This window comes from Tamandua tetradactyla, chromosome 13 (assembly GCF_023851605.1).
Source record: "Tamandua tetradactyla isolate mTamTet1 chromosome 13, mTamTet1.pri, whole genome shotgun sequence".
Lineage (NCBI taxonomy): Eukaryota > Metazoa > Chordata > Mammalia > Pilosa > Myrmecophagidae > Tamandua > Tamandua tetradactyla.
The window spans coordinates 89,581,880-89,605,877 of NC_135339.1; the positions used below are offsets into that span (position 1 = coordinate 89,581,880).

General features: G+C 42.7%; 1 protein-coding gene and 1 long non-coding RNA gene across 2 annotated transcripts in view; one reads left to right on the plus strand and one right to left on the minus strand.

The window, feature by feature from the left end:
- The window catches only part of DOCK1 (dedicator of cytokinesis 1), a 564,538-nt gene that overhangs the window by 72,037 nt on the left and 468,503 nt on the right, over window positions 1-23,998 (plus strand). The window contains exons 5-10 of the mRNA XM_077126402.1: window positions 2,172-2,268; window positions 7,015-7,163; window positions 13,483-13,618; window positions 14,462-14,619; window positions 15,745-15,826; window positions 16,229-16,364. Coding sequence (XP_076982517.1) covers window positions 2,172-2,268; window positions 7,015-7,163; window positions 13,483-13,618; window positions 14,462-14,619; window positions 15,745-15,826; window positions 16,229-16,364 — 758 coding nt within the window. The remainder of the gene's footprint in view (window positions 1-2,171; window positions 2,269-7,014; window positions 7,164-13,482; window positions 13,619-14,461; window positions 14,620-15,744; window positions 15,827-16,228; window positions 16,365-23,998) is intronic.
- Window positions 19,724-23,998, minus strand: part of LOC143654445 (uncharacterized) — a 29,438-nt gene continuing 25,163 nt past the window's right edge. The window contains exons 2-3 of the long non-coding RNA XR_013161810.1: window positions 20,505-20,801; window positions 19,724-20,046 (exon numbers count right to left, since the gene is read on the minus strand). This is a non-coding gene — a long non-coding RNA (uncharacterized LOC143654445). The remainder of the gene's footprint in view (window positions 20,047-20,504; window positions 20,802-23,998) is intronic.

The window sequence follows — 23,998 nt, forward strand, 5'->3', positions numbered from 1 at the left end:
CTTTCTCCGGGTCTCTCTTTCTCAGTATGGCTTTTCTCTTTCAGGCTCTCTCCCTTGTTTCACTCTCAGGCTTCCCAAATGATTGCTGTACGCGCTCTGCTGCCATTTCTGGAACTTTGTTCCTGGAACCAAAGGCAAATCCCATTATGTGGCCCTTTGCTCTGCCCATGTCCTCCTCTCCATCCTGACATGGTTACCAGTGCCTCCCAATCTCCAGACCCAACAGTCTCATCTCAAGCCTCCTCTTACAGGGCTTCCTGCAGCATCAGCCACCCACATTGCTTCTGTTGCCGTCCTGACCCACAACTGGGGCTCCTTGCCCTCTTCTCCCTCACCCTGCCCACAACAGATGAGTGCTCCCAGGGCACGCCAGGGTGGCATCCTATTTCTTTATTGCCCCTTCCTTTTGAGATAGCCTCTGTCTGTCCCCACTGTAAGGGCCACACTAGAATTGGCATCTCCAGTCCTGACTTGTCTCTTGAGGTCTTGTCTCATGCAGAGCCACATAACTCATCACCTCTTCTGGCTGAGGATCCCTCATGTCTTGCTCACTCTCTAGATGCTTCAGCATGATGTTCTTTCCTGCAGTCTTATTGACAACCCTGTGACACAAGCTTTGTTGGGTCTGTACATTGCTGACCCCTGGCAGGTTACAGCGTGGTTACAAAGATAATACAATACAGCTACATCAGATGCATCGGGGGTAGTGGGCGCTTTAGTTCAAGGGACAGATCAGGCCTATCCAAAGGCAGGAGGGTAAGAAGGAACCAGAACTAAGGCTGGGACACAGTGCTTTCAGGGAGGCCCTGTTCACCTGGTAGAAGTGGGGTACCGACTGAGCGCCACACTTACAATAGCCATGTGAAGAGCCCAAGGCAATCAGCAGGAAACCCGGATCTGTAAGATGAAAACAGAACAGGTGCTGGCCCTCCTGCTGTCGGCTGAGAAATGTCTCCCCAGAGACTTTGTAAGGATGGGGAAGTCGAGGGGAAGGACCAACATTTTCATCAGCATCCTTACTGGGAAACTCAGTGTCCGGCTTGGTGGGGCCATTTTAATTGTGTCCCTTAATAGACCCCAATGACATCCCACTCAAAGGTCATTCCTACGAGCAGTTTTGTGGGGGGTGGTCTCTTATGCAGTACTCCCTTGGACACCTGGCCGCTGTGGCTGAGGCTGGGACACCCTGTCCAGCCTCAACACAGAGACCGAGTCTCAGGAGCACTGGCGTTTCTGCTACAGGGAGTCAGTCCCCCATCATTAATATTCAGGTTTGAACCCCAGGAGTGAGCCAAAGTGAGGATCTTTCCCTAGGTCTGGGACCCCGCAAATCAAAGGGCATAGGTGGAGCCCATTTTTGCGTTCCTGGACATTCCAGGTTGGTTTGAGTCCTGTCTGTTGGGACACACAGAGGATCTCTGGGAGCAGTAGCCTAACTTCACAAGCCACAGATTCAGTCTTTGCCCCAGCCCCAAACATTCTGAGTCTTTGTAGGATTCGGTAGAGGGCACGATCCAGGGCATGTGTTCAGAAAACATTTGTCTGTGATTTGAATGAAAACCAGTGCACTAATCGATAATAAGTTAAGAATAAGTCGAGGGTTAACTTTGGGGTTGAGGGCAAAAGAGTGAAAACCTAAATCAGAGCTGGGATCAGATAGGGAACCCGCAGAGAAGTGGAAGCGGCACCCACTCTGATTCTGTCAAGGATAACTGCTTCATGTATTATCCTATAATGAGCTTTATGCCTGACAGAAACGTAAAAATAATCTTAACCCAAACCTGCATTTTAATGCCACACAGACGGGTTGTAATTTATGGCATCTGTAAGATGGATGGGTACACACATTATGAATATACTTTCCACTTTCTAGACCTTGACGTTCTGGAGACTTTTAATGGGATATTATTTGCTTCCTTCATCTTACCTTGACATGAGAGGTGGTTGATTTCCATGCGGGGTAATGGATGGACATTGTCAGACTGTGCAACTCTTACTTGTCATTCTTAGAGGGCTACTTATACGCACGAACACAGGCCTATTTATTTGTGTGCTTTCTCAATCTGTTTAAATATCGAACTTTATGGCCTTGATTTGGAATTTGCAAGGCATGCTTTGCAGTGGTTGATGGAGGCATGGACTGAGATGTCTTTTTCCCTCTTTTATCTCAGACAACATGAGACGGTCATCCCAGGCGACCTCCCGCTCATCCAGGAAGTCACCACCACTCTCCGGGAGTGGTCCACCATCTGGAGGCAGCTCTACGTGGTGAGAAAACAGGATTCGAGATTGATACTTAGAAATGGACAGTGGTCCTGGAAATCGTGCTGGTGGTCACTCATCATTAGTGCCACGAGATTGCACACTTGAAAGTGGTTAAAGTGATGCATTTTAAGTTATGTATATTTTCCCACAATTTAAGAGAAAAAAGGAAAAGAAAAAGAAAGGGAAAATAGTAGAGAATGGTCTTTTTTGAATTTTGTCACACCAAAAGCCTATTTTTTCCTTTCCCTGGGAACCCTCAAAAGCAGAACTTCTTGGAAAAGGGTCCTGCTTATAGAGGGTGAAGAAAGCAAAATGGCCTGTTCTTTTTTGGATTTTGCCACACCAAAAGCATGTTTTTTCCTTTCCCTCAGAACCTTCAAAAGCAGAACTTCTTAGAAAAGGGTCCTGCTTATAGAGGGTAAAGAAAGCAAAATGGCCTGTTTGGCCCCCATTGGGGCCATGTGCCCTTTGATCTGCTCTCTGTTCAGTGCAGCTGTGTTCCCTGGTATGCAGTGGGCTGCAAAGGAAGGAGCCTCCTCATTCACTTCCCCATGGGGTGCAAAAGAAACGTGATCTCTCCAGGGCCCCCCAACGTCAGGATTAGGCAGTCTGTGTCGGTGTGATGCCAGATTTTATATTTTGATCGTGAAAACTAAATTGCTTTTCAACTGTAATAGGTGCTTCTTTTATAGATGCGTTTAATAGAGGTTGATTATTATTATTGTTACTGTTATGTTTTGGGATTGTCTGACTGTAAGTGATGCCTCTCATCATTCTAGATTAACTACATAGTTTTCTGGATTTAGCTGTGATTGTTGGTTACAGCGGCAGGGGAATATTTTACATTCTGGCTTCCTGTGCATTTATCTAGTTCTCCTGATCCCTGAAAAAATCTTATTAATTCAGAGAGGTTGAGGATCTGACACCTTCCATTTCATATTCCCTCAGGCATTTCTTTGCACATAAATGCATATTTGCAGAAGATCACCTTTTGTTAAGCCCATATTTCTATTCAGTGTGAATTTCTCATATGCTAATGTTGTCAGCGCCAGGCAAGGGCTGTGAGAAGAAGTCAGAGCGTTAATTTCTTGGGAACATAGTAAACTTCCTGAAGGCCCACAGCTGCTTGCTGGCCAGGCTTGTTGCTTTTGATTATACAGTGGTTTACTGTAAATGCACAGTAATAAGCAGTTTCAGTAATTGTTCATCAAACGTATGGAACAACCTAAAAGCGTAAAGCTAGCCATGAATGTTTTGTGTAAATCCGAGCAATTTTGTGGCTGGGGTTTCATGTTCAACTTAGCAATTTTTAAACAAAAATATGGCAGCAAAACAAACAGGAGTTAATGCTGACTAATATGTCAGTGGACATGGTTTTGGCCATAGCATCTTGGAATAGACATTCCCAGCCATCACCTCAGTTGCCTTTTTAAAAAAATTTGTTTGTTTATTTTAAATATTTTTTATTGTGAAATATAACATATATACAAGAAAGAGAAAGAAAAAGCAATACTTTTCAAAGTATACCTCAACAACTAGTTGCAGACCAGTTTCAGAGTTTTTTGTGGATTACCATTCCAGTATTTCAGATTTTTTCTTCTAGCTGCTCTAAAACACTGGAAGCTAGAAGAAATATCAATATAGTGATTCAGCAGTCATACTCATTTGTTGAATCCTGTTTTCTCTTGTATAACTCCTTCTTCTCCTTTGATCTTTCTCCCAATCCATAGGGAACTTTAGGCAGTGCCTGTCTGACTTTCTTATACTGAGAAGGGGTGTTGACACTAAAGGATAGGGAGATATAATTAGTTGAAAATCTTGGAGAGGCTGGTCCCTCTGGGTTACAGGATTTATCTGGTCTAGGAACCCTCTGGGAATTATAGGTTCCAGGAAAGTAAGCTTAGTACACAAAATTTTATAGAGTCTCAGTTCGAGCCCTAGGTATTCTTAAGATTTAACAGAAGTGATGTTGGTTGGGATTTAGCAAACTATGGCAATTAGCACTACCTAACTGAAGTTGCATAAGAGCAGCTTCCAGAATAGTCTCTTGACTCTATTTGACCCCTTTTAGCCACTGATGCCTTATTTTATTACACTTCTTTTCTCCTTTGGGCAGTAAGGTGTTGTCAATCCCAGGTGTAAGGGCTAGACTCATACCCAGGAATCACACTTCCAGGAAGTTGTCAGGGAGACTTTCAATCCTGAATGTCAGTGGCCACATGGGTGGGAAGTTAATGATTTTCCTTGCAGATTTGGGCTTAGAAAGAGGCCACATTTCAGCAACAAAAGAGGTTTCCTGGAAGCAACTCTTAGGCCTCATTATAGGTAGTCTTAGCTTCTCCACTACAGAAATTGTTTCATAAGGGTAAGCCTCAAAATGAAGGGCTTGACTTGTTTTCTTGGGTGTCCCCAGTGGTTGAGAGGATACTTGGGATTTCCTGGATAGAAAAGTGTTATAGTTCCATATATATATTTTTTCCTTTGTACCCTCAAGGCTCTACCAATGCTTTTTTTCAGTCCGCCATAGTCTGAGATGTATCCAGGTATTTATATTAAGGTATACAGCATTACAAGGCCTCGTTCCATTTCTGATCTCCAGGAGTTTGGGTTGTTTAAATGATCCACCAAGACAGGCTGATTTAGATTGTGTGTTACAGAAAATATAGATTCTAGACATAATAAATTTCTCTACCTTTGGTCTCATACAGTAGGTGAAGGTTTAGAGTACATAACTATCATCTTGTACCCTGTATTCTGATTTACCTTAGACTCAGCCAGGTTAGCTTCATTTTTATCTCTAATTGAGCCTTGATCTCTTTTTTGATTAATTGTTTTTATATATAGCTAGGCTAACTTTCAGGGCTGAGCACTTCATTTCTGGGTTTTAGGTGTCACAGTTACTCAAAGTTCCAGGAAAATATCAGCTGATAACAGATATAGCTCAATGTCTCAGAATCTAGAAATACACTTACAGCTGCAGACTAACTGCGGCTGCTATAAGGACTTACAATCTAGGCTCCAATTTTCTTATAAGTATTTTCTGAAAGAGACCTTGCATCTTTGTCTTTTTGTTTCTGGCTTATTTTGCACAATACATTGTCCTCAAGGTTTATTCATTTTGTTGCGTGCCTCCTGACTTCCTTTTTGTAGCTGCACCATATTCCATCTTATAAATGTATCCCAGTTTGCCATTCTTATTTTAAGTAGACTGGCAAACAGCTCCCTCCATCTATTGGGTATCAAAGATAATGCCCCAAATAAACAAACTGTGTCTTATAGTATCCTCACTTGGTTGTACAATCAGGAGCACTCTCAATTTTAGATAATTTTTATTGCCCATAGTGACAAAGATTGGTTGCTTTTTAAAAAACTTAAATTTTGTTTCCCAGTGCCTGCCCATGTAAAAAAAAAAAAAAAACAGAAAACAACAAAAAAACCTTAAATTTGCCTCTTACGGTCCTACTTTGATTTGTGCAAAGCCAGGGCAAAATACTGGTAATATTTTTATAGGTATTTTTTGTTCTGCTCTGTGGTTGTAGATAAATGAGCAAAACAATTAAAGATTTTAGATATTTATTATGGCTTTAGAAAGTGAACAAGGAGAATTAATAACAGGGACCCTAACATAATTTTGGAATAAACCATCAATTCTGACCGTTTAGTATTCTTTCCATTTAAAAAAAGTTAGAATAATAATAAGCTATTAACAATTGTTAGTAATCATTAGAATATTTCCTAGTTATTCCTTTTAGGATAATAATAATGATAGCCCATGGGATGTAAAATTACTTTTTAGGCTATTACATGATGGGTGGTGGTGGGGATCTTAGAAACTCCTAGAAAGAAGGTCAAATACCAGAGACTGTGGAGGTGGGGCATTCAGACTGGTAGATGGAAAGTTATTTTAAAAAACAGCAATGAATGCCCACATTTAAATTTTTTCAGGGAACTATGATATTTAAAATTATATTAAATTTGGTGCCACCTCGATTTCTTCTCGTGGAAAGAACAACCAGGTTACTTTTCCTTTGGGTATTCACTAACCTTTGATGACTTGTACATTTTCAGTTGCAAAGCTGTTGCTATTCTTTGTACCCATTATTCCATCCCAATACATAGAAAGTGATAAAAAGTGTGAGTTTTTTGTCTCTGTTATGTTTCCCTTTTGGTGTAAAGGAATTTGGAGCTTGTAGAGTGCTGGGGATTCTTGCAGAAGCATCTCTGAGTCTGCCCCGTTGATCGCAGTGCAGGAGGGGCCAGCTGGGGAGATGTTTTCTCCACAGCTCAGCTGACAGCTCAGGCCTAGGAATAGAGTTTCCCAGTGTGCTGAGAATAGTCCCAAAGACTCCGTAAGCAAGTCACAGGATTCCGCTCTTTAGACTCAGACTAATTCCAAAGGAGCTTTAAGCATTGCCCATCGTGGGTCAGATGCTGGAGGCTCATGAGACTCAATTCTGGGCCTGGTGTGGTCACCTTCTCAATTCAGCAGTGGAGGCTCTGGGACATTAGATGGTACATGGGGGATTGTGCATTAATTTTATCATTTTTGCCTTTTAGTATTTCATAGGAACCACATTCCACATAATGTGGTTCAGTTTCATGCTAAAAACATCTTTTAATTTTATATTAAGTCCCATGATATAAAGCCTACATTACATGTGTATTGGGGGGGAACCCGCTCTGTATGATCTGCACAGTGCTATTTCACTCCAACAGCTTTATGATTGGCTTTTCCCCCCCGCATTATAGCATGATAACAGGGAGATGTTTCGAAGCGTTCGCCATATGATCTACGACCTTATTGAATGGCGGTCGCAAATTCTTTCTGGAACTCTGCCCCAGGATGAGCTCAAAGAGCTGAAGAAGAAGGTCACTGCCAAAATTGATTATGGAAACAGGTATGTTTATCTTAATGATGATTTCATGCTGAAGTTATCCAAAAGTAACATCACCATAAGTCTGGAGGAGACCAAAAGTACATTTTATTATAAAACACGGTTTCTAACATCACCGTAATAACATGTTTTTCATTTTTTGAAAGAATGGGAAGTTTTCTTTGTGAATTCTGAAAATCAGGAGAGTTTCTCGAGTCACTGTTGAAATCAGTTCTTCTCTTTGTTCTTTGGTGATTGAGTCAGGTCTGGGGCCTGGGTAGCCTGTCCTTTTTTGCTGATGTTGTAGGCCCTCTGTTAATTCCCCCCGGGGAAGGACTGTTACTTTTGGCTCCCAGTACTTGACTTCAAGTCCAAATGTGTGTGTGCTTTGTGCAGTAACAAACACCAGCTTTCTTTTTGTAGAATCCCAAGTTCTCAGAGTTGGATGGACCGTTAGCATTCACCTCCTTAAAACTTGTCACCAGAAGGGCTGCCAGATTAACAAACAAAAATACAACCAGGCTAAAATTGAATTTCTGATCAACAATGGATAATTGTTTTATGCAAAACAAACATCTCCGGCATCTCCTGAGATGGGGACCTGCATGAGATCTCCCTGTACAAGTCCACCCATCTCTGCCGAATGCCTTAGGCTGATGCATCCCCTCCCCTGTGGAGCTGCACCTTTGAGCTTGAGCTCGTGCTTTCTGAGGCTGAAAGGCCTCAGTTACCCTGATCCCAATTTTGTGGGTTCTTTAACCAGAACGAGGCCATGCCTGTTCCCACCTCATAACTATTTGGTCATTCATATAATGTCAGAGTTGGACGAAGCCTTAAGAGAACTTTCAGAATAGAGAATCTTGGACCCATGCCTTAAATTCTGATTTATTATGGCCAGGATCATGGCTAGGGGTGTCAGTTTTCAAAGATGCTGCTGGCTCATGATGGAAAACATTCTGGAGAACTTCGGATTAGTCCAACTTCATTTTGGACCCTGGAACCTGATGTGTAGAAAAGGGAAATGGTTTGCCTCCAATTTCTCAGCTTAAAAACAGTCCTGTAGGTAGATCTCATGTACAGATCTGCACAGAACCTTTCTGTAAAATCACAATCATCACATAATTTTGTTTTTTGGCAATTCATATTTTGAAGTGTGAAAAGTTTCTTAAATCAATACTATTAGCAAGAAGAAAGGTTTGGATTAGAAACATTATAGACGTTTTTGTTGTATTTTTCCAGAAAGCCAGAAGCTTAGATATTATTAGATATTGTGGCCATTTCAAGCCCACGTGCTTAAGAAACCGCTTTTGGAGCATGATTTTATTTTCTTTTGGCATATCGTATTTTGAACCTGTGTTCAGAGACCACCTGCATAATTTGGCTGCGGGAAGCTACCAAAGCACTTTATGTTGTGAAGCAATCTTGTTAAGAAAGGAAGTGTTTCCAAATGTAATTTACTGTTTTGATAGGAAATAGAATCCCAATAAGCCTTTTTATTTTTGCCAGAAGATTTCAAGGCTACACCATAAAATTTCTCTTAAAACCTTATGCTCTGTGCAGCTCTTTCTGGTCCCTCCTCCAAAAAACAAAATCATATAAAATATAATCACGGTGTTAGAGATCTGATTTTAAGATGGGAGAGAAGGTGTTTTGTGCCTTTAGAAGGAAATCTTTTGCTTAGGTGCTCTTACCTTTCTTTAAAGGGGGGAGGAGGGTGGGGCCCCTTCAGTGAGATGAAGGTCATGGACTGTCACCCCAGAAAAATGCACGTAGGTAATACACACAATTTACATATAATTTCAGGGTTTTTGTACCTTTTCCCCCTTTCCCTCCTAGGTGCTTTAGGCTTCCATGTAATTAATCTTTAATGTGTTGGATTACCATGGCATGCTTAGATTCCCTTGGTGTGAGCTCTTCCTGGTTGAGGCCCGGTCTGGATTCAGAACCTTCTGAGCCCTGCTAGCTGAGCACAGCATCGAGAATGGCTGGCTTGAGGAAACTCCGACCCATTTCATGGGATGGTTGGCAGATGGCATTCTTGAAAGAGTATGGGCTCTGCCTAGAGACCGTGCTGGCTTAGGATCCAGGCTCTGGGCTCTTCTAGATACTTGATGATGGATAAAGAAATAATTTCTTCATGCTTAGTTGTCGTCATGTATGAGCAGCTGGCAGGAGGTGGGGATTAGTGGGAGGAAGGTATAGCAGGCTGGTGCAGGGCCTGCGACTCACGAGTGCCGGTAACTGTGCACCTTAAGGCACTCATTCTCTGTGGTCAGCACTGTCCTTCAGGCTTGGTCCTTCTGAAGCTGGGTGCTTTGCAGCTCTGCACATGCCACCATGCACTCCACCTGGGCCAGCAGTGACAGCCCCAGCCAAGAGCCGATGGAGGGATGAACAAAACAGTAGGGAGGGCAGACTCTTTGCCTCATCAGTGAAACACCTGATGAGAGCTTAAACGTTTGTTTTTTGGGTGTGTGTGTGTGTGTGATAACTATATTGTCATGGCACCCCACAAACATTGCAACTGCTGTGGCGGTTTTCATGCAATGGGAAAGCCTCTGACTATTTGTCTTTAAAAGCCCATTTACCCGTAGGCTGCTGGCAGGGCTAGTTCATCTTGCTTCATCATCACCATCTATTCAGTCAATAGATACTAAGGAGGGAAAAAAGTGATCTTTCTAATTGCCTTCCAAATGCTGTGGTGGTCCAGCATAACACTAAAAGTGATACAGGTTTCTCATGTTATCAAATTCTTGCCTAGCTGTGATATGTGTGGCTTCTAGGGGACAAGAAGAATCTCGAGGTTGGGTTTTATTGATGGAGTGTTCATGGCAATTTACCTTTTCCTCTTAGACCTGTAACTGATAAAAACATTCTCTAATTGAAATTTATCTTTCTTTCAAAAGACTCTCTTTCCCTTGTCATATGGTTAAAAAAATAACAGCATGCTTCCATACACTTGTCATTAGCAGAAATAAAATAAAATAGCATGAGGAATCTGTGGGAAATTCCTATCCTCAGATCAGTATGACTTTATTAAAAAGAAAATCAGGACTTCCGGAGAAGATGGCGGGTCTTAGTTCCTCCTCTAGAACAGCAACTAAAGAAACAGAAACAATACGAAACAGCTCCCGGAGCCACGACAGAGACCAAAAAGACAGCGTACCCCATTCTGGAATGGCTGAACGGGCAGGGAGAATCTGCTGCGGTGAGATACCTGAGGGGCGCGCGCTTCCCCAGGCCCGGGCAGCTGGCGACCACACACGTGGCTTCCCGGTCCGACTGGGAACGTTGGATAGCGGGGCCCTCCCGCCACGCTTGGCGTCTCGGGCCAGCTAGGCAATTTGGACCGGCACTCCCCCAAGCCGTGGTGGCCGGCGATCCCCGCTCCACGCGCGGTTTCCTGGGCTGACTGTGATTCGGATTGGCAAGTTAAAGGAGCCACAGCGTCTTTTACTGGTGGGACCTGCAGACAGACGAGCGTCACGAGCGCCACCTACTGGGCAGGAAAAGAAAAACAGAGCCCAGAGATTTCACAGAAAAACCTTTCAACCAGCCGGGTCCCACACCCAGGGAAATCTGATCAAATGCCCAGATACCAGCAGAAAATAACGGATCACACTCGGAAAATCGAAGATATGGCCCAGTCAAGGGAACAAACCAATAGTTCAAATGAGATACAGGAGCTGAGACAACTAATGCTGAATATACGAACAGAAATGGAAAACCTCTTCAAAAACCAAATCAATAAATTGAGGGAGGACATGAAGAAGACATGGGCTGAACAAAAAGAAGAAATAGAAAATCTGAAAAAACAAATCACAGAACTTATGGGAGTGAAGGACAAAGTAGAAAAGATGGAAAAAACAATGGATACCTACAATGGTAGATTTAAAGAAACAGAAGCTACAATTAGTGAACTGGAGGATGGAACATCTGAATTCCAAAAAGAAACAGAAACTATAGGGAAAAGAATGGAAAAACTTGAGCAGGGGATCAGGGAACTGAATGACAATATGAAGCGCACAAATATACGTGTTGTGGGTGTCCCAGAAGGAGAAGAGAAGGGAAAAGGAGGAGAAAAACTAATGGAAGAAATTATCACTGAAAATTTCCCAACTCTTATGAAAGACCTAAAATTACAGATCCAAGAAGTGCAGCGCACCCCAAAGAGAATAGATCCAAATAGGCGTTCTCCAAGACACTTACTAGTTAGAATGTCAGAGGTCAAAGAGAAAGAGAGGATCTTGAAAGCAGCAAGAGAAAAACAATCTGTCACATACAAGGGAAACCCAATAAGACTGTGTAGATTTCTCAGCAGAAACCATGGAAGCTAGAAGACAGTGGGATGATATATTTAAATTACTAAAAGAGAAAAACTGCCAACCAAGACTCCTATATCCAGCAAAATTGTCTTTCAAAAATGAAGGAGAAATTAAAACATTTATAGACAAAAAGTCACTGAGAGAATTTGTGACCAAGAGACCAGCTCTGCAAGAAATACTAAAGGGAGCACTAGAGTCAGATACGAAAAGACAGAAGAGAGAGGTATGGAGTAAAGTGTAGAAAGAAGGAAAATCAGATATGATACATATAATACAAAAGCCAAAATGGTAGAGGAAAATATTATCCAAACAATAATAACACTAAAAGTTAATGGACTGAATTCCCCAATCAAAAGACATAGACTGGCAGAATGGATTACGACCCAGTGGTACCACTGCTGGGTATCTACTCAAAGGACTTAAGGGCAGAGACACAGATGGACATTTGCACACCAGTGCTTATAGCAGCATTATTTACAATTGCAAAGAGATGGAAACAGCCAAAATGTCCATCAACAGACGAGTGGCTAAACAAACTGTGGTGTATACCTACGATGGAATATTATGCAGCTTTAAGACAGACTAAACTTATGAAGCATGTAATAACATGGATGGACCTAGAGAACATTATGTTGAGTGAGTCTAGCCAAAAACTAAAGGACAAATACTGTATGGTCCCACTGATGTGAACCGACATTCGAGAATCAACTTGGAATATATCATTGGTAACAGAGACCAGCAGGAGTTAGAAACAGGGTAAGATAATGGGTAATTGGAGCTGAAGGGATACAGACTGTGCAATAGGACTAGATACAAAAACTCAAAAATGGACAGCACAATAATACCTAATTGTAATGTAACTATGTTAAAACACTGAATGAAGCTGCACCTGAACTATAGTTTTTTGTTTGTTTGTTTGTTTGTTTGTATCTTTTGTTTTTGTTTTTTTCTTTTTCCTTTTTATATATATATATATTTTTATTATTATTATTTTAATTTTCTTCTCTATATTAACATTCTATATCTTTTTCTGCTGTTTTGCTAGTTCTTTTCCTAAATCGATGCAAATGTACTAAGAAATGACGATCATACATCTATGTGATGATACAAAGAATTATTGAGTGCATATGTAGAATGGAATGATTTCTAAATGTTGTGTTAATTTCTTTTCTTTTTTTTATTAAAAAAAAAAAAAGAAAAGAAAAGAAAATCAGGCACACCACCAATGCACAACTCCTGATTTCTTTCTCTATGTAATTGTTTTTGGTTATTCTTTACATTAAGACTGTGGCAAAAATCACCTATTTTTTTCAGATTTGGGAACTTGGAGAGAGTATTGCCAAAAAAATCATTCCAGATATAGAACAGACAGATTTATTAAGCAGATGTTGATTGTGTTTTAAGTTGGCTACTGCATTTAGCCATCTGGCCAGGAAGTTGGTTTTAAAGTTGTGTGTAACTTCCATATGCCTGGTGTTCAAACACAATAGAACATCTTTATTGAAAAGCTTCTGATGGGCTAATTTAGGGATTGGAACTGACTGTAGGTAGGAGAAAAGCTGAGCAGTGGAACCTGTGAGCTTACAAGGAGTATCTTAGTTTCCTCCACCTGACCCAGTGACATCTGCCGCCTACGTGTGTTGGGACATAGGAGTTTGCGTGTGTGTGCATATGTATATGAATATGTGTATACACATGGTATATATTGACGGTGTGCCTTAAATTGTTCAGAATAACTGTCACTTCAGTTGGGCTTGGTAGAGCTGCAAAATTTCTGATTGGTTGACAAGGTCACTATTTATATGAAGGTAAACATTGAGGAAAAAAATTTTTTTTCACCAAGAGGATAGATTTTGAGTTAAAGAAAGTGACCTCACAGAATTATGTTTCCTAATAATTGCAGGAGACTCCAAATTTCTGTGCAGTTCTCATCTGCTGCATTGTTGGGACTGAAGCAGTGTAAGAGAATTCCACCTTCTTGGTTTGTGTCCATGAGTTCTGAATTCTTATTGTTTTAGAATTCTTGATTTGGACCTGGTGGTGAGAGATGAGGATGGAAACATTTTGGATCCAGAACTAACTAGCACAATTAGTCTTTTCAGAGCACATGAAATAGCATCTAAACAAGTGGAAGAAAGATTACAAGAAGAAAAGGTAAGTTCGGCTCTCTTTGTATGACCATTTACAGTGGCAGTACATTTCCTCATGAACATTTTTTGCATTAGTAAAATATAAATGAAGCCCAGAATTTGTACTAAAAAAACGCCTGCAAAGTAACAGCTCTAGGAACGGTATGTTTCCTACAATGAAAAATGGAATGGAGCCTAGTGGCAAAATATGGTGCTGATGACGGGAAAGGGTTTTGTCATTTGAGGGGGTTGTACATGGCACTGAGCTTCATTTAGGAGGTAGGATCTCAGTGACACTGACTTTGTATTCTCATCTGTCAAACGGGAAATGATACCCAATTCTGCAGTTCTTTGATAAGAAATGAGGAGACATATCGCAAGCTCAATGAGCACAGGAAATACGTCTTAATTGACTATTTTTCATGTCCCCAAACCTTTAATAGTACCTTGCATGTAGTAGATATTCAGAAATGGATTGATCAATTGAGTCATCCATTCATTCAGTGAATATTTATTGAGCATATACTATATACTGAATACTGAGGGCATGATGAATGAGACAGTGTTTAAATTAGACAAGAAACTACATCTATAATCACACCATTACCATTCTGAGTCATCAGTTGGACTCTTGAAAATTTTGATCTCTGAAGAAAGTGCTCAGTACAAACCATTAAGGGGCTGTGGCATTGCAACAGGGTGGTCTCTTTTTGAGCAGGGCGGTGCATGTGTTGAGAATATATAAAAGAGGGCTTTCCTGTGTTTTGCCAACTAGCTGTACGCCCTTTCCTATTTCGTAGGAATTATAAAAGTGAGTGCTAGCATGAACGTCGCTAATGCCGACCCTCTGTTCTCTTCCCAACTGCAGTCTCAAAAGCAGAACACAGACATTAACCGACAAGCCAAGTTTGCCGCCACCCCTTCCTTTGCTTTGTTTGTTAACCTGAAAAACGTAGTTTGTAAGATAGGAGAAGATGCTGAAGTGCTTATGTCTCTCTATGACCCGGTGGAGTTCAAGTTCATCAGGTCAGTGACGTTCCTTGGCTGCCGCCTTTCCCCTCTGGCTGCTGGTAGGAGAATGGCCTCGGGACCACCAGAAGGTCCTGCCCTGCTGGAGGGCCCCTTGGAGACAACAGCTGGCTAGTCTTCCCCGGGCAGAGCCAGGGCTCTGTCGGGACAGCAAGATGAAGGCTGGTGGAAGTCTTCTTCCACCTTGCACGCGTATTGCTGCTGGCTGGCAAGTTTAGTGCATGCAGGTAGCCTTTTAGTATTTTAAGGCCCTAACTGCAGGTTGCAGTGATACTTTGTTTCCTATGTTGGTTTCATAGGCTTTCCTATTTCTGGAACCCCCTTAAAAATCAGTCTTGCTCTTTTAAACTTTTAGTCCCAGTGAATGTCATTTCTGTGACCTTGTCCTGATGTTACTTTCTCTCATGACTGGCCGGAGTTGTGCCAAGAGTGGGGCTTGTCTCATAAGAACTTTCTGTGACTTTTATTGAAGAAAAACATTGTAAATCTTGTCTCTGCCATTCCTGCCATCTTTAACACCATTAGTCTCTTTCCACACTCTTGCTTTTGGCCCTTGGTATTTCTCTTTGTACAGATAGTAAAGTGATTGTGTAAGCTATGTGTGAAGTATGTGTTTTAAAAGCTCCAATGTCTTTGCTAGTAATATTTTAAATTTAGAAACTGAGTGTATGCTAGAAAACAAGAAAGTGGAGAATTTCATTCTCACCTCTGATAAGGACTTTATTTCTTAATATACAATACAATTTATTTTTGGGGTCGGTTTTAAAATAAACACGAAGTGCATTGAATTTTATATCATAGTCGTTCTAGGTGAAGTAATATACTTGCAAAAATACTCCACTTGGGAATGCTGTTTGTACGTAATTCCATTGCAATTATAACCCAAGACATTCAAGATTAAAACCTCCCAAGGATTTTGCAGCATCCTTATGTGGAAAATTATTTGTGTTATATGATAATTGAAAAGTAGCTCTGTTTGATATTGCCAATATTTATAAATTCACATCATTTTCCAGGTAGTGGACGTCTGTGGTATTAAGTGTAAGTCAATGTGGCTGTGCATTCAATTCCCTGTTATGTCTGAAAATTAATTTTTTTTTATTTCTTCTTTTTGTTTTTAAGTGAAAACTACTTGGTTCGCTGGTCAAGTTCAGGATTACCTAAAGATATAGACAGATTGCATAATTTGCGAGCTGTTTTTACTGTAAGTGCACCCGTTGATGTTCGGTTTAATTACTTCCCACTCTGATGCCTGTATTTAGTGACTGCCTTCTCTCTCTGTCCTCAGATTACTTGTGATAAATGTTAATTTAATACTAATAAAGAGCCTTCCCAGAAATCTGCTGAGCCTTTAGCCACCCTCAGAAGCACCATGACGGAGATTTACTCTCTCACTATCTAGCGTCCCTTACATTTGTATCTTCAGTTCACTTAACACTAATTGAATATTGTTACTCGGTTCCTTTCCGGCGTGTGAATAACTTACCAACATGCTAAAGATCAGTAGCAGAAAGGAGCCTCTGTTCATCTTTTGGCTGTCCGTTTCAATTGAAACTGCCTCGAATTGTGCTTCTCCGAAATGATTTGCGGAAATTCATCTTTCTAGGACCTCGGAAGCAAAGACCTGAAAAGGGAGAAAATCAGTTTCGTTTGTCAGATTGTCCGCGTCGGCCGCATGGAGCTGAGAGATAACAGCACGCGGAGGCTGACCTCGGGGCTGCGGCGGCCCTTCGGAGTGGCCGGTGAGCCCTTTTCCTCCTTCTCTGGGTAGCGGTGATGCATGGACTTCCCTGTCGGAGGGGACAGTGTCTTTCCTGGCTTCTGTGTGGTTTCCCATTGCCACTGGGCAGGACACCTCGGTCGGACTGCGCACTGCCACTGGAAACCGGGTGTTTGGTTTGAAGCCAATCCTACCTGCCCTGGGGGAGCCCAACCCACCTGCCCTGGGGGAGCCCGACCCACCTGCCCTGGGGGAGCCCGATCCACCTGCTCAGGGGAACCTGATCCACCTGTGCTGGGGGAGCCTAATCCACCTGCCCTGGGGAGTCTGACCCACTTGTCCAGGGGAGCCTGACCCACCTGCCCCAGGGAGCCTAATCCACCTGCCCTGGGGAGCCTGACCCACCTGTCTGGGGGAGCCTGAGCCACCTGCTCTGGGGAGCCCGACCCACCTGTGCTGAGGGAGCCTGACCCACCTGCCCCGGCAAGGAGAGGGAAGCTGGGGCCTTCCCAGTGTGTAGGTAAGCTGCTCCTTGAAGGTTTCAGGGCTCCTAGACTTGTGGCTGACCCGTGCAGGATGGTCGGTGGGGAGGAGCCAGCAGTGAACGAGCCGAGGAGATGGGGATCATGCCCCAAAGGAGTGGCATTATGCTCTCCATGGTTGTGCTCTGGTTCTTAGTAATGGCACAGGAAGAGTGGGGGTTGGACATCTCTGTTTCTCATGAGTTGACCTCTCCATTGTTATTCGCGTGTTTCATGATTTTAAAAATGTTTCTTTTTTTCCTCCCTCTTCTGTGCTTGCAGTGGAATTTCATAGTCCAACCCTGTGGTATTTGTTCTCATCCTTTTTGTGATTCTTGGGATTCATATGCGTATATATATGTAGAAGGAGTTCTTGATTCCTGGTAGATAGCTGGGTTTCTAGTATGTCACAATAACCCTTCTTTACTTTGGCTTCCAGGAAGCTCAGGGCTAGTTTTATACTTAGTTTTGTGAGCCCAGTATCTGATTGGGTGAGTAGTCTGGATTTTTCTTGAAAATATTAAAATGCGTGATTTACTATTCATTAACAGTAAATAATAACGATGGTATAGATAATGAGAAAGAAAGCATATTATTTCATTTCATTTCCATTTACCAACCAGGCTATGTACTGAGGTATTCTGCATTTCTGTTGGTGAGTGAGCTTTTGATGGGAGAAGGGTGGCTCCCTGAGCTCTGTGACCTTGGGCTCCGGAATTCTTACGTATGGCATAGGCTGACAGTTTCATCCCTTATTCATTTATTTTAACTTTTTTTATTGTATAGTGTAACATATATACAAAGCAAAGAAATAAAAAAGCAATAGTTTTCAAAGCACTCTTCAAAAAGTGATTACAGGACAGATCCCAGAGTTTGTCATGGGCTAACATACGATCCTCTCATATTTTTCCTTCTAGCTGCTCCAGAATATAGGAGGCTAGAGGGCTTAAATAGGAATGCGAGGGTAGTTCAGTGGTAGAATTCTCGCCTGCCATGCAGGAGACCCGGGTTCAATTCCTGGCCCTTGCGCTTCCCCAAAAAACAAAAAAACAAGCCAACAAACAAAAAACGAACCAAAACAAGAAGTCAACAAATGCTGCAATAATGGAATACTCACATGAAAAAAAGAATGAAATGTGACCATGCCATATAGTATACAAAAGAAAAAATAGAAGGCTTAAATGTTTATCACCACAATGAACTTTTTTCTTTCTTTTTTGTGAAACATAACATATATACAAAAAAGCAATAAATTTCAAAGCACAGCACCACAATTAGTTGTATAACAGATTTCAGAGTTTGGTATGGGTTACAATTCTGCAATTTTAAGTTTTTATTTCTAGCTGCTCTGAGATACTAGAGACTAAGAGATATCAATTTAATGATTCAGCAATCATATTCATTTATTAAATCCTGTCCTCTCTGTGTCACTCCACCATCACCTTCGATCTTTCTGTCCCTCTCTTTAGGAATATTTGGGCTATCACTATTCTAACTTTTTCATGTTGGAAAGGTCTGTCACTAATATGGGGTAGGGAAATGGAACTATCTGATGTTCTGGAGAGGCTGGGCTAGGTTTCAGGACTTATCTGGACCAGGAACCCATCTGGAGATTGTAGGTTTCTGGAAAGTTACTCTAGTGCCTGGAACCCTTGTGGAATCTTGTATATTGCCTTAGGTGTTCTTTAGGATTGGCTGGAATGGTCCTGGTTGGGGGTTGGCAGGTTATTGTAAGTAGCAAGGTCTAACTGAAGTTTGCATAATAGCAACCTCCAGAGTAGCCTCTCAACTCTATTTGAACTCTCTCTGCCATTGATACTTTATTAGCTAAACTTCTTTTCCCCCTTTTGGTCAGGATGGAATTGTTAATTCCACGGTGCCAGGGCCAGATTCATCCTGGGAGTCATCTCCCATGTTGCCAGGGAAACTTTCACCCCTGGATTTCATCCCTTACTTTTTACCATAACTGCTCAACTACAGACTGTAAAATTGTTTCTCTAGTTTTCAGTACCTGTAGCATCTTTTATGTGCAATCTGCTATTACATTGAGATGACTGTGATTTTTGAGGAGTTCTTTATTTTCTTTTGCATCTATATGGTAGTTTTGAGAAAATACTGTATTTTGACCTCAGGTGTGTTATGCTTAGCTTATGTGAACAGAGAAATCTTCGCAGTATATGTAAGTTGGGCCTCTTTCAACTCGGATGCTATAGATCCTCTGGTTATTCAGTTACCAGTTAAGTGATAAGTTCCTATGATGCATAGTAAGAAGGGAACCCTTTAGATTTCTGAACACAAAACCTAAATCTGGACCAGAAGCTGAGGGTTTCCCTACCTCTTCTGATTAAATTGGGTATTTCCCCAGCTTTGTAGGTTGCATTTTCCTGCTCCATGATGTCTGAGGGAGTGGCAGGTGGAGAGGTTGATGGTTACAGGTCTGTAGTCTGAGGGTAGGTGGAATCCTCTGGAACCAGGCCAGAACCTACCTGGATTAGTGAAGCCTGGGCTCTTTGTGCAGGGCTGGCAGCCTCGGGAGAAGCCTCCAAAACCAGGAGCTCTCTCCTGGTTTTAGTAGAGTTGGCAGAGACTTGGGCTGCTGGGTCCCTGGCCACAAGGGCTGCCCAGGCTGGGTGTGTCCACTGGACATCTCCTGATCCCATGCACGTGCCTGGGGACCCCGCCTCCAGCACTCCACCCTGATCTCTTCCATCTTACATCCCTGGGTACCCACGCGTCTCTGAGGACCTTGCCCTGGAAGTTCAAACCTCCCTGTCCAGCGTCTGCACCGTGAGCTCTTGGCTGCTCCCTGCTACTCACTCTGCTGGAATGGGGGGCCTGCCTCAGCTCTGTGGTTCCTGCAGAGAAGCAACGCGAAGTGCTTTATTGACACTCAGATGGTGGTTTTTCTCTTTTGGACGATTTCAGACTCTTAGCTATGATAATCAGATTTCTAGACCTTGCAAGCACTGTCCTGGCGCTTGCCTCTGACATGGCGTTTGCCAAGTGATTGCATGTTGGCATGGCTCTTGCTGCATTTGCCTGAGCGCCAATGTCCTGTTTGTCCCTGGGTCCCCAGCACCTCTCCCGGAGCAGCTCTGAGTGGGCCAAGTTTCGGGAGTCTTGAGCTTCCACATTCACTCCAGAGGTACCTGCTTTCCTGGAGCGGTTCAGCTGGTATGCTACCTGTAAAGAAGACGTAGATTCTGAGGCTGGCACACCTTTTTCTGAGGACGTCAGCATCCTGCATAGACATCTCCCTGTTTGCTAGGGGTGACTCTACTCTGGGACAGGAGTACAGGGAATAGATTTCATTGTACCCCTTGGCAATCTGAATTTCCGGCACAGAAGGTAAATGTTTTCCTGCAGTGTTTCTCAAACCTAATTATACAAGAGAACAATCAGGGAAGCTTTTAAAAAATGCTGTTTTTTAAAAAGCCTCACCCCTGACCAGTTAAGCCAGAATCTCTGTTAACCAGAACTACCGGTGAGTAGCTAATAGACAACCGCGTGTCCGGCAGCACGCTGCCCCAGATGCCCCTGCCTCCCTCCTCCCACGCCGGCACTCCACATTTCCAGGGAGGCCGTACCCCCTTTAGCAGCACGTGCTTCTCCCTCACTCTCTGCATCCTGCCACCACGTACCTGCTGCCTGGTGAACGAGGGACACGTCTCGCCTCTGCAAAGATGTATCCACATTTTAGTGGTCATGTGCTGCCCATTTGTACCCAACGTTGATTTCCACAGTCAGATTTCATTCAGAGGCTTGCTCCAGAATGACGTCGCTGTGTCCCTGTTGGCAGAACCCAGTCCCCTAAAAATAACAGTCTTCAGGGTCCTTTCAGCTTGCCGGTCTTAGACTCCCATGGAAAATAACGTCACGCTCTTTTAAAAGATTAATCGTTTTGTAATGTGTAAGGTGATAAAAAAATGATAAAAATTCTGGAAAAGAAAGAAAAGCACAAATAAAGCATAAGTCATTTATAATTCTAACTTTCACAAAGATCAACTGAAGTAATCCAGAGCTGGAACTGAATTGCACTGATTTTCAGTGACGTCACCAAGCGGTCACCTACACACACACCAGCCAGTTATATGCACACTCAGCAAACCCTCTAAGTGGGACACCCCGAGAAGCACTGACCATTGCTTTGTGCATCTTGAAGCCTTTTTCAGACAGTCGGAGATTTTTGATAGTGTGTGTTCCCTCCCCATGGTAATGCTTTGGCACAGTTCATATAGGACCACTTGTCCGGAAGCCTTGACGTTTCCCCAGGAGGGGCTTTGATTCTGCTTTAGAAGATTCATTTAAGTGAAAATCCTTGTCACATAGTAATATGGAGGGAGGTGACCCAGGCTGCAGCATGTGCAGTCACATCGCCTCTCTGTGTGTTGAGTAATGATGTTTTCTTTCAAGGTGTTTGCACCAGGAAGCTGACGCTGTTCTGCCTGCTATTTCAGTAGTGTGGGTTTGAATCATCAAAACTTTGGCAAGACCTTAATATTTCAAAATTTACAAATACCTCTAAGGCCAAGCCCATACTATTGAGTTCTGATAAATTGACTATCATGTGAGAAAACAAGTGGAGCCACCCATGTTTAAAAATGCCCCAACCACTGCTTCTCAATATGGAAAAGACTAAAACTGCATATATGGTTTATCTTATAGCAGATCCCACTTCTGTTTCCTTAAATCCCCCAATTTCATTCATGAGAAGGGGATTTAAAAAAAAACTTGAAGAACACTTTATAGCAGCAGTCAGCTTTCCTATGAAATTCGCAGCATCTTAAAGATTATGTGTGCTTCTCTTTTTCTTTTAGTAAGCTGGGTACTGGCTTCAGAGTTTATGGAACTGGGGGGAGAAAGAACCCATTCAAAACCATTCTAGAAATTGTCTTTTGGCAGAATAGCAAGTATCCAAGTTAAAAATAGGAGGGTCACTTTTTTGTTTTTCCAAAACTATTTTTTTGGTATCCTAGCTTTAAAACCTCAGTCTCCACTCCTGAGTGGATGTGGGTAGAGGTGCTGCCCTGTTCTCCAGCTTCCCTGCAGCTGCTTTCTTATTACCACAGCAAGGCCTAAATAGGTGTGTGTCAAATTGGCCTTTATAGATAATCCCACAGCATATGTTCTGTCTTTTCTGCTATGTGAGATTTAAAAAGGAGAAGATTGGTGTTCTCTGAGAGCCAGAGCTGTCTCTGCATCTGCACCATCTGACTGGTTACTGAAAGGAGCCTGGGCTAGGAGGCACTTGGGCTGGTTTTGTAAGCCTCCAAACTGTGATGTTTAAATTCTTTTTGATCTGGTTGCTTAAAAAAATTTTTTTTTTAATTTTTTTAAATTTATTTTTAATGTAATTTTATTGAGATATATTCACACAACATTTAATCCATCCAAAGTATACAATCATGGCTCACAATTATAATCACACAGTTGTGCATTCATTTCTACAATCGATTTTTGAACACTCATTACTTCAGGAAGCCAAAAAAAGTGACCCCTAGCATTGGTGTGGTATGTTTGTTACTGTTGGTGAAGGAATATTAAGATCTTACTGTTAACAATAGTTTGCAGTCAGTGCATATTTTCCCATTCATCAAGCTATTCTTAGCTTTTTATCCTGCTCCAGACAGGGTTCTCACTTTCATTTATTTCAGTGTGGTCTCTGGGCTGGGTTGTGCCCTTGTATTTAGCTTTTTGATTCCAGGTTCTTTTGATCCTGCTGGCAGCTTCTTCCCTCTTTCCCAAGCAGGACACAGGCATCGCACATGTCTCTGAACCAGTGCCATGCATCCTGCACCAGCTCTGAAGCTGGGTGTCAGTGAGTCGAGACCAGGAGGACTGAGCCCTGGAAACAAGTCATAGGCCCTTGGGCCGTGGAAACTGAACTTCTCTTCTTCTGGCAGCAGTCTTCCAAAGGCAGCTGACCCACATACAGTAAACCCCCGAGGTGTGGAGGGCACGCCAGGCCAGCCTCTCCTCCTCATCTGCTTGTCTACATAGATTGTTTCCTGCACGTCTCTCCATCCATTTGCTGGCCCTTCCCCACCCTCGCTCCCTCACACGGCCACATTGACTGCAGCCTTCGCTTTCTTAAGACTGACCCTCAGAGCTGAATGCACAGACAGGCTTCAGCGCGGGGTGTTCTCTCCTCAGCCCCTCATTTTCTCCTTTGGCAATGGGGACATTTCGAGGCTCAAAGTCCAAAACACTTCTTTGGCAATGGCTTGTGTGCTGAAGAGCAGGGAGGGAAAAATCCTCAGCAAAGAACGCGTGAATGGTGGTGCCAAAGCTTTCTCCACCGAAGCTTGGGATTGGGTTGCATTCCTTGCTTACTTGCTATCTTCCTGCAGGTGGATACTGAACTCCTGGTGGGTACCAGGGCTGGGCATGGGGTTTGGCATAGGAGTCAGACCAACAGAGAGACATCTTTGGGTGCAAGGGAACCCTGCCCCCAATGGATTGGGGCGCAATGATAGTCTCCCATGTTCAGGCTAATGTTTCACAAGCCCATATCTGGTTGAGTGGTCTGTTCCTAAAAACATCAAGGCTGATTCGGTTTTTGCAATAAAATAAAATCTTTTTAATGATTTGTAAAAATGTGCTCTTGTGCATGTGGCATGAGATGCTGTGTGGTTGCTGAGGTAGATGCTGTGATCGAGAGTTAATCGTTGGACCCAACAATGCTGAGAGCTGGGAAAGTCTCCCACCAGGCAGAGGTAGGCGTCCTGGCCATTCATCTTCTTGATTGTTCATCTTGGTTGTTCAGTGTATTTGAGAATCTTGAACCTGCATCTCTGAGCACATTTGTAAGCTCTTTGCTCAGCGACTACCCCTGATCCCAAGGAACATGTGTGGGTCATTTCTCTGAAGAAGCATGGTGTTGGGTCTTTGGGCTCTACCAAAGAGGCTGGGGCGGGTTTTCCTAGTCACACATCTCCCTGCTTTTCTGTGGCTGGGGGTGGGGACAAAAAATGAGAATTATCTACATTTCTAATATGTGATCATAGATCAGGAAAGGTCTTGTGGGAAAGAAAATAAACCAGATTTATAAACTGTTGCTTTCTCATCTTTAGTCCAGTGAGTCAACAAGCAGAGGCAGAGAAAGCTCCCGTGCCACCTGGGGTTATTCTTGGAG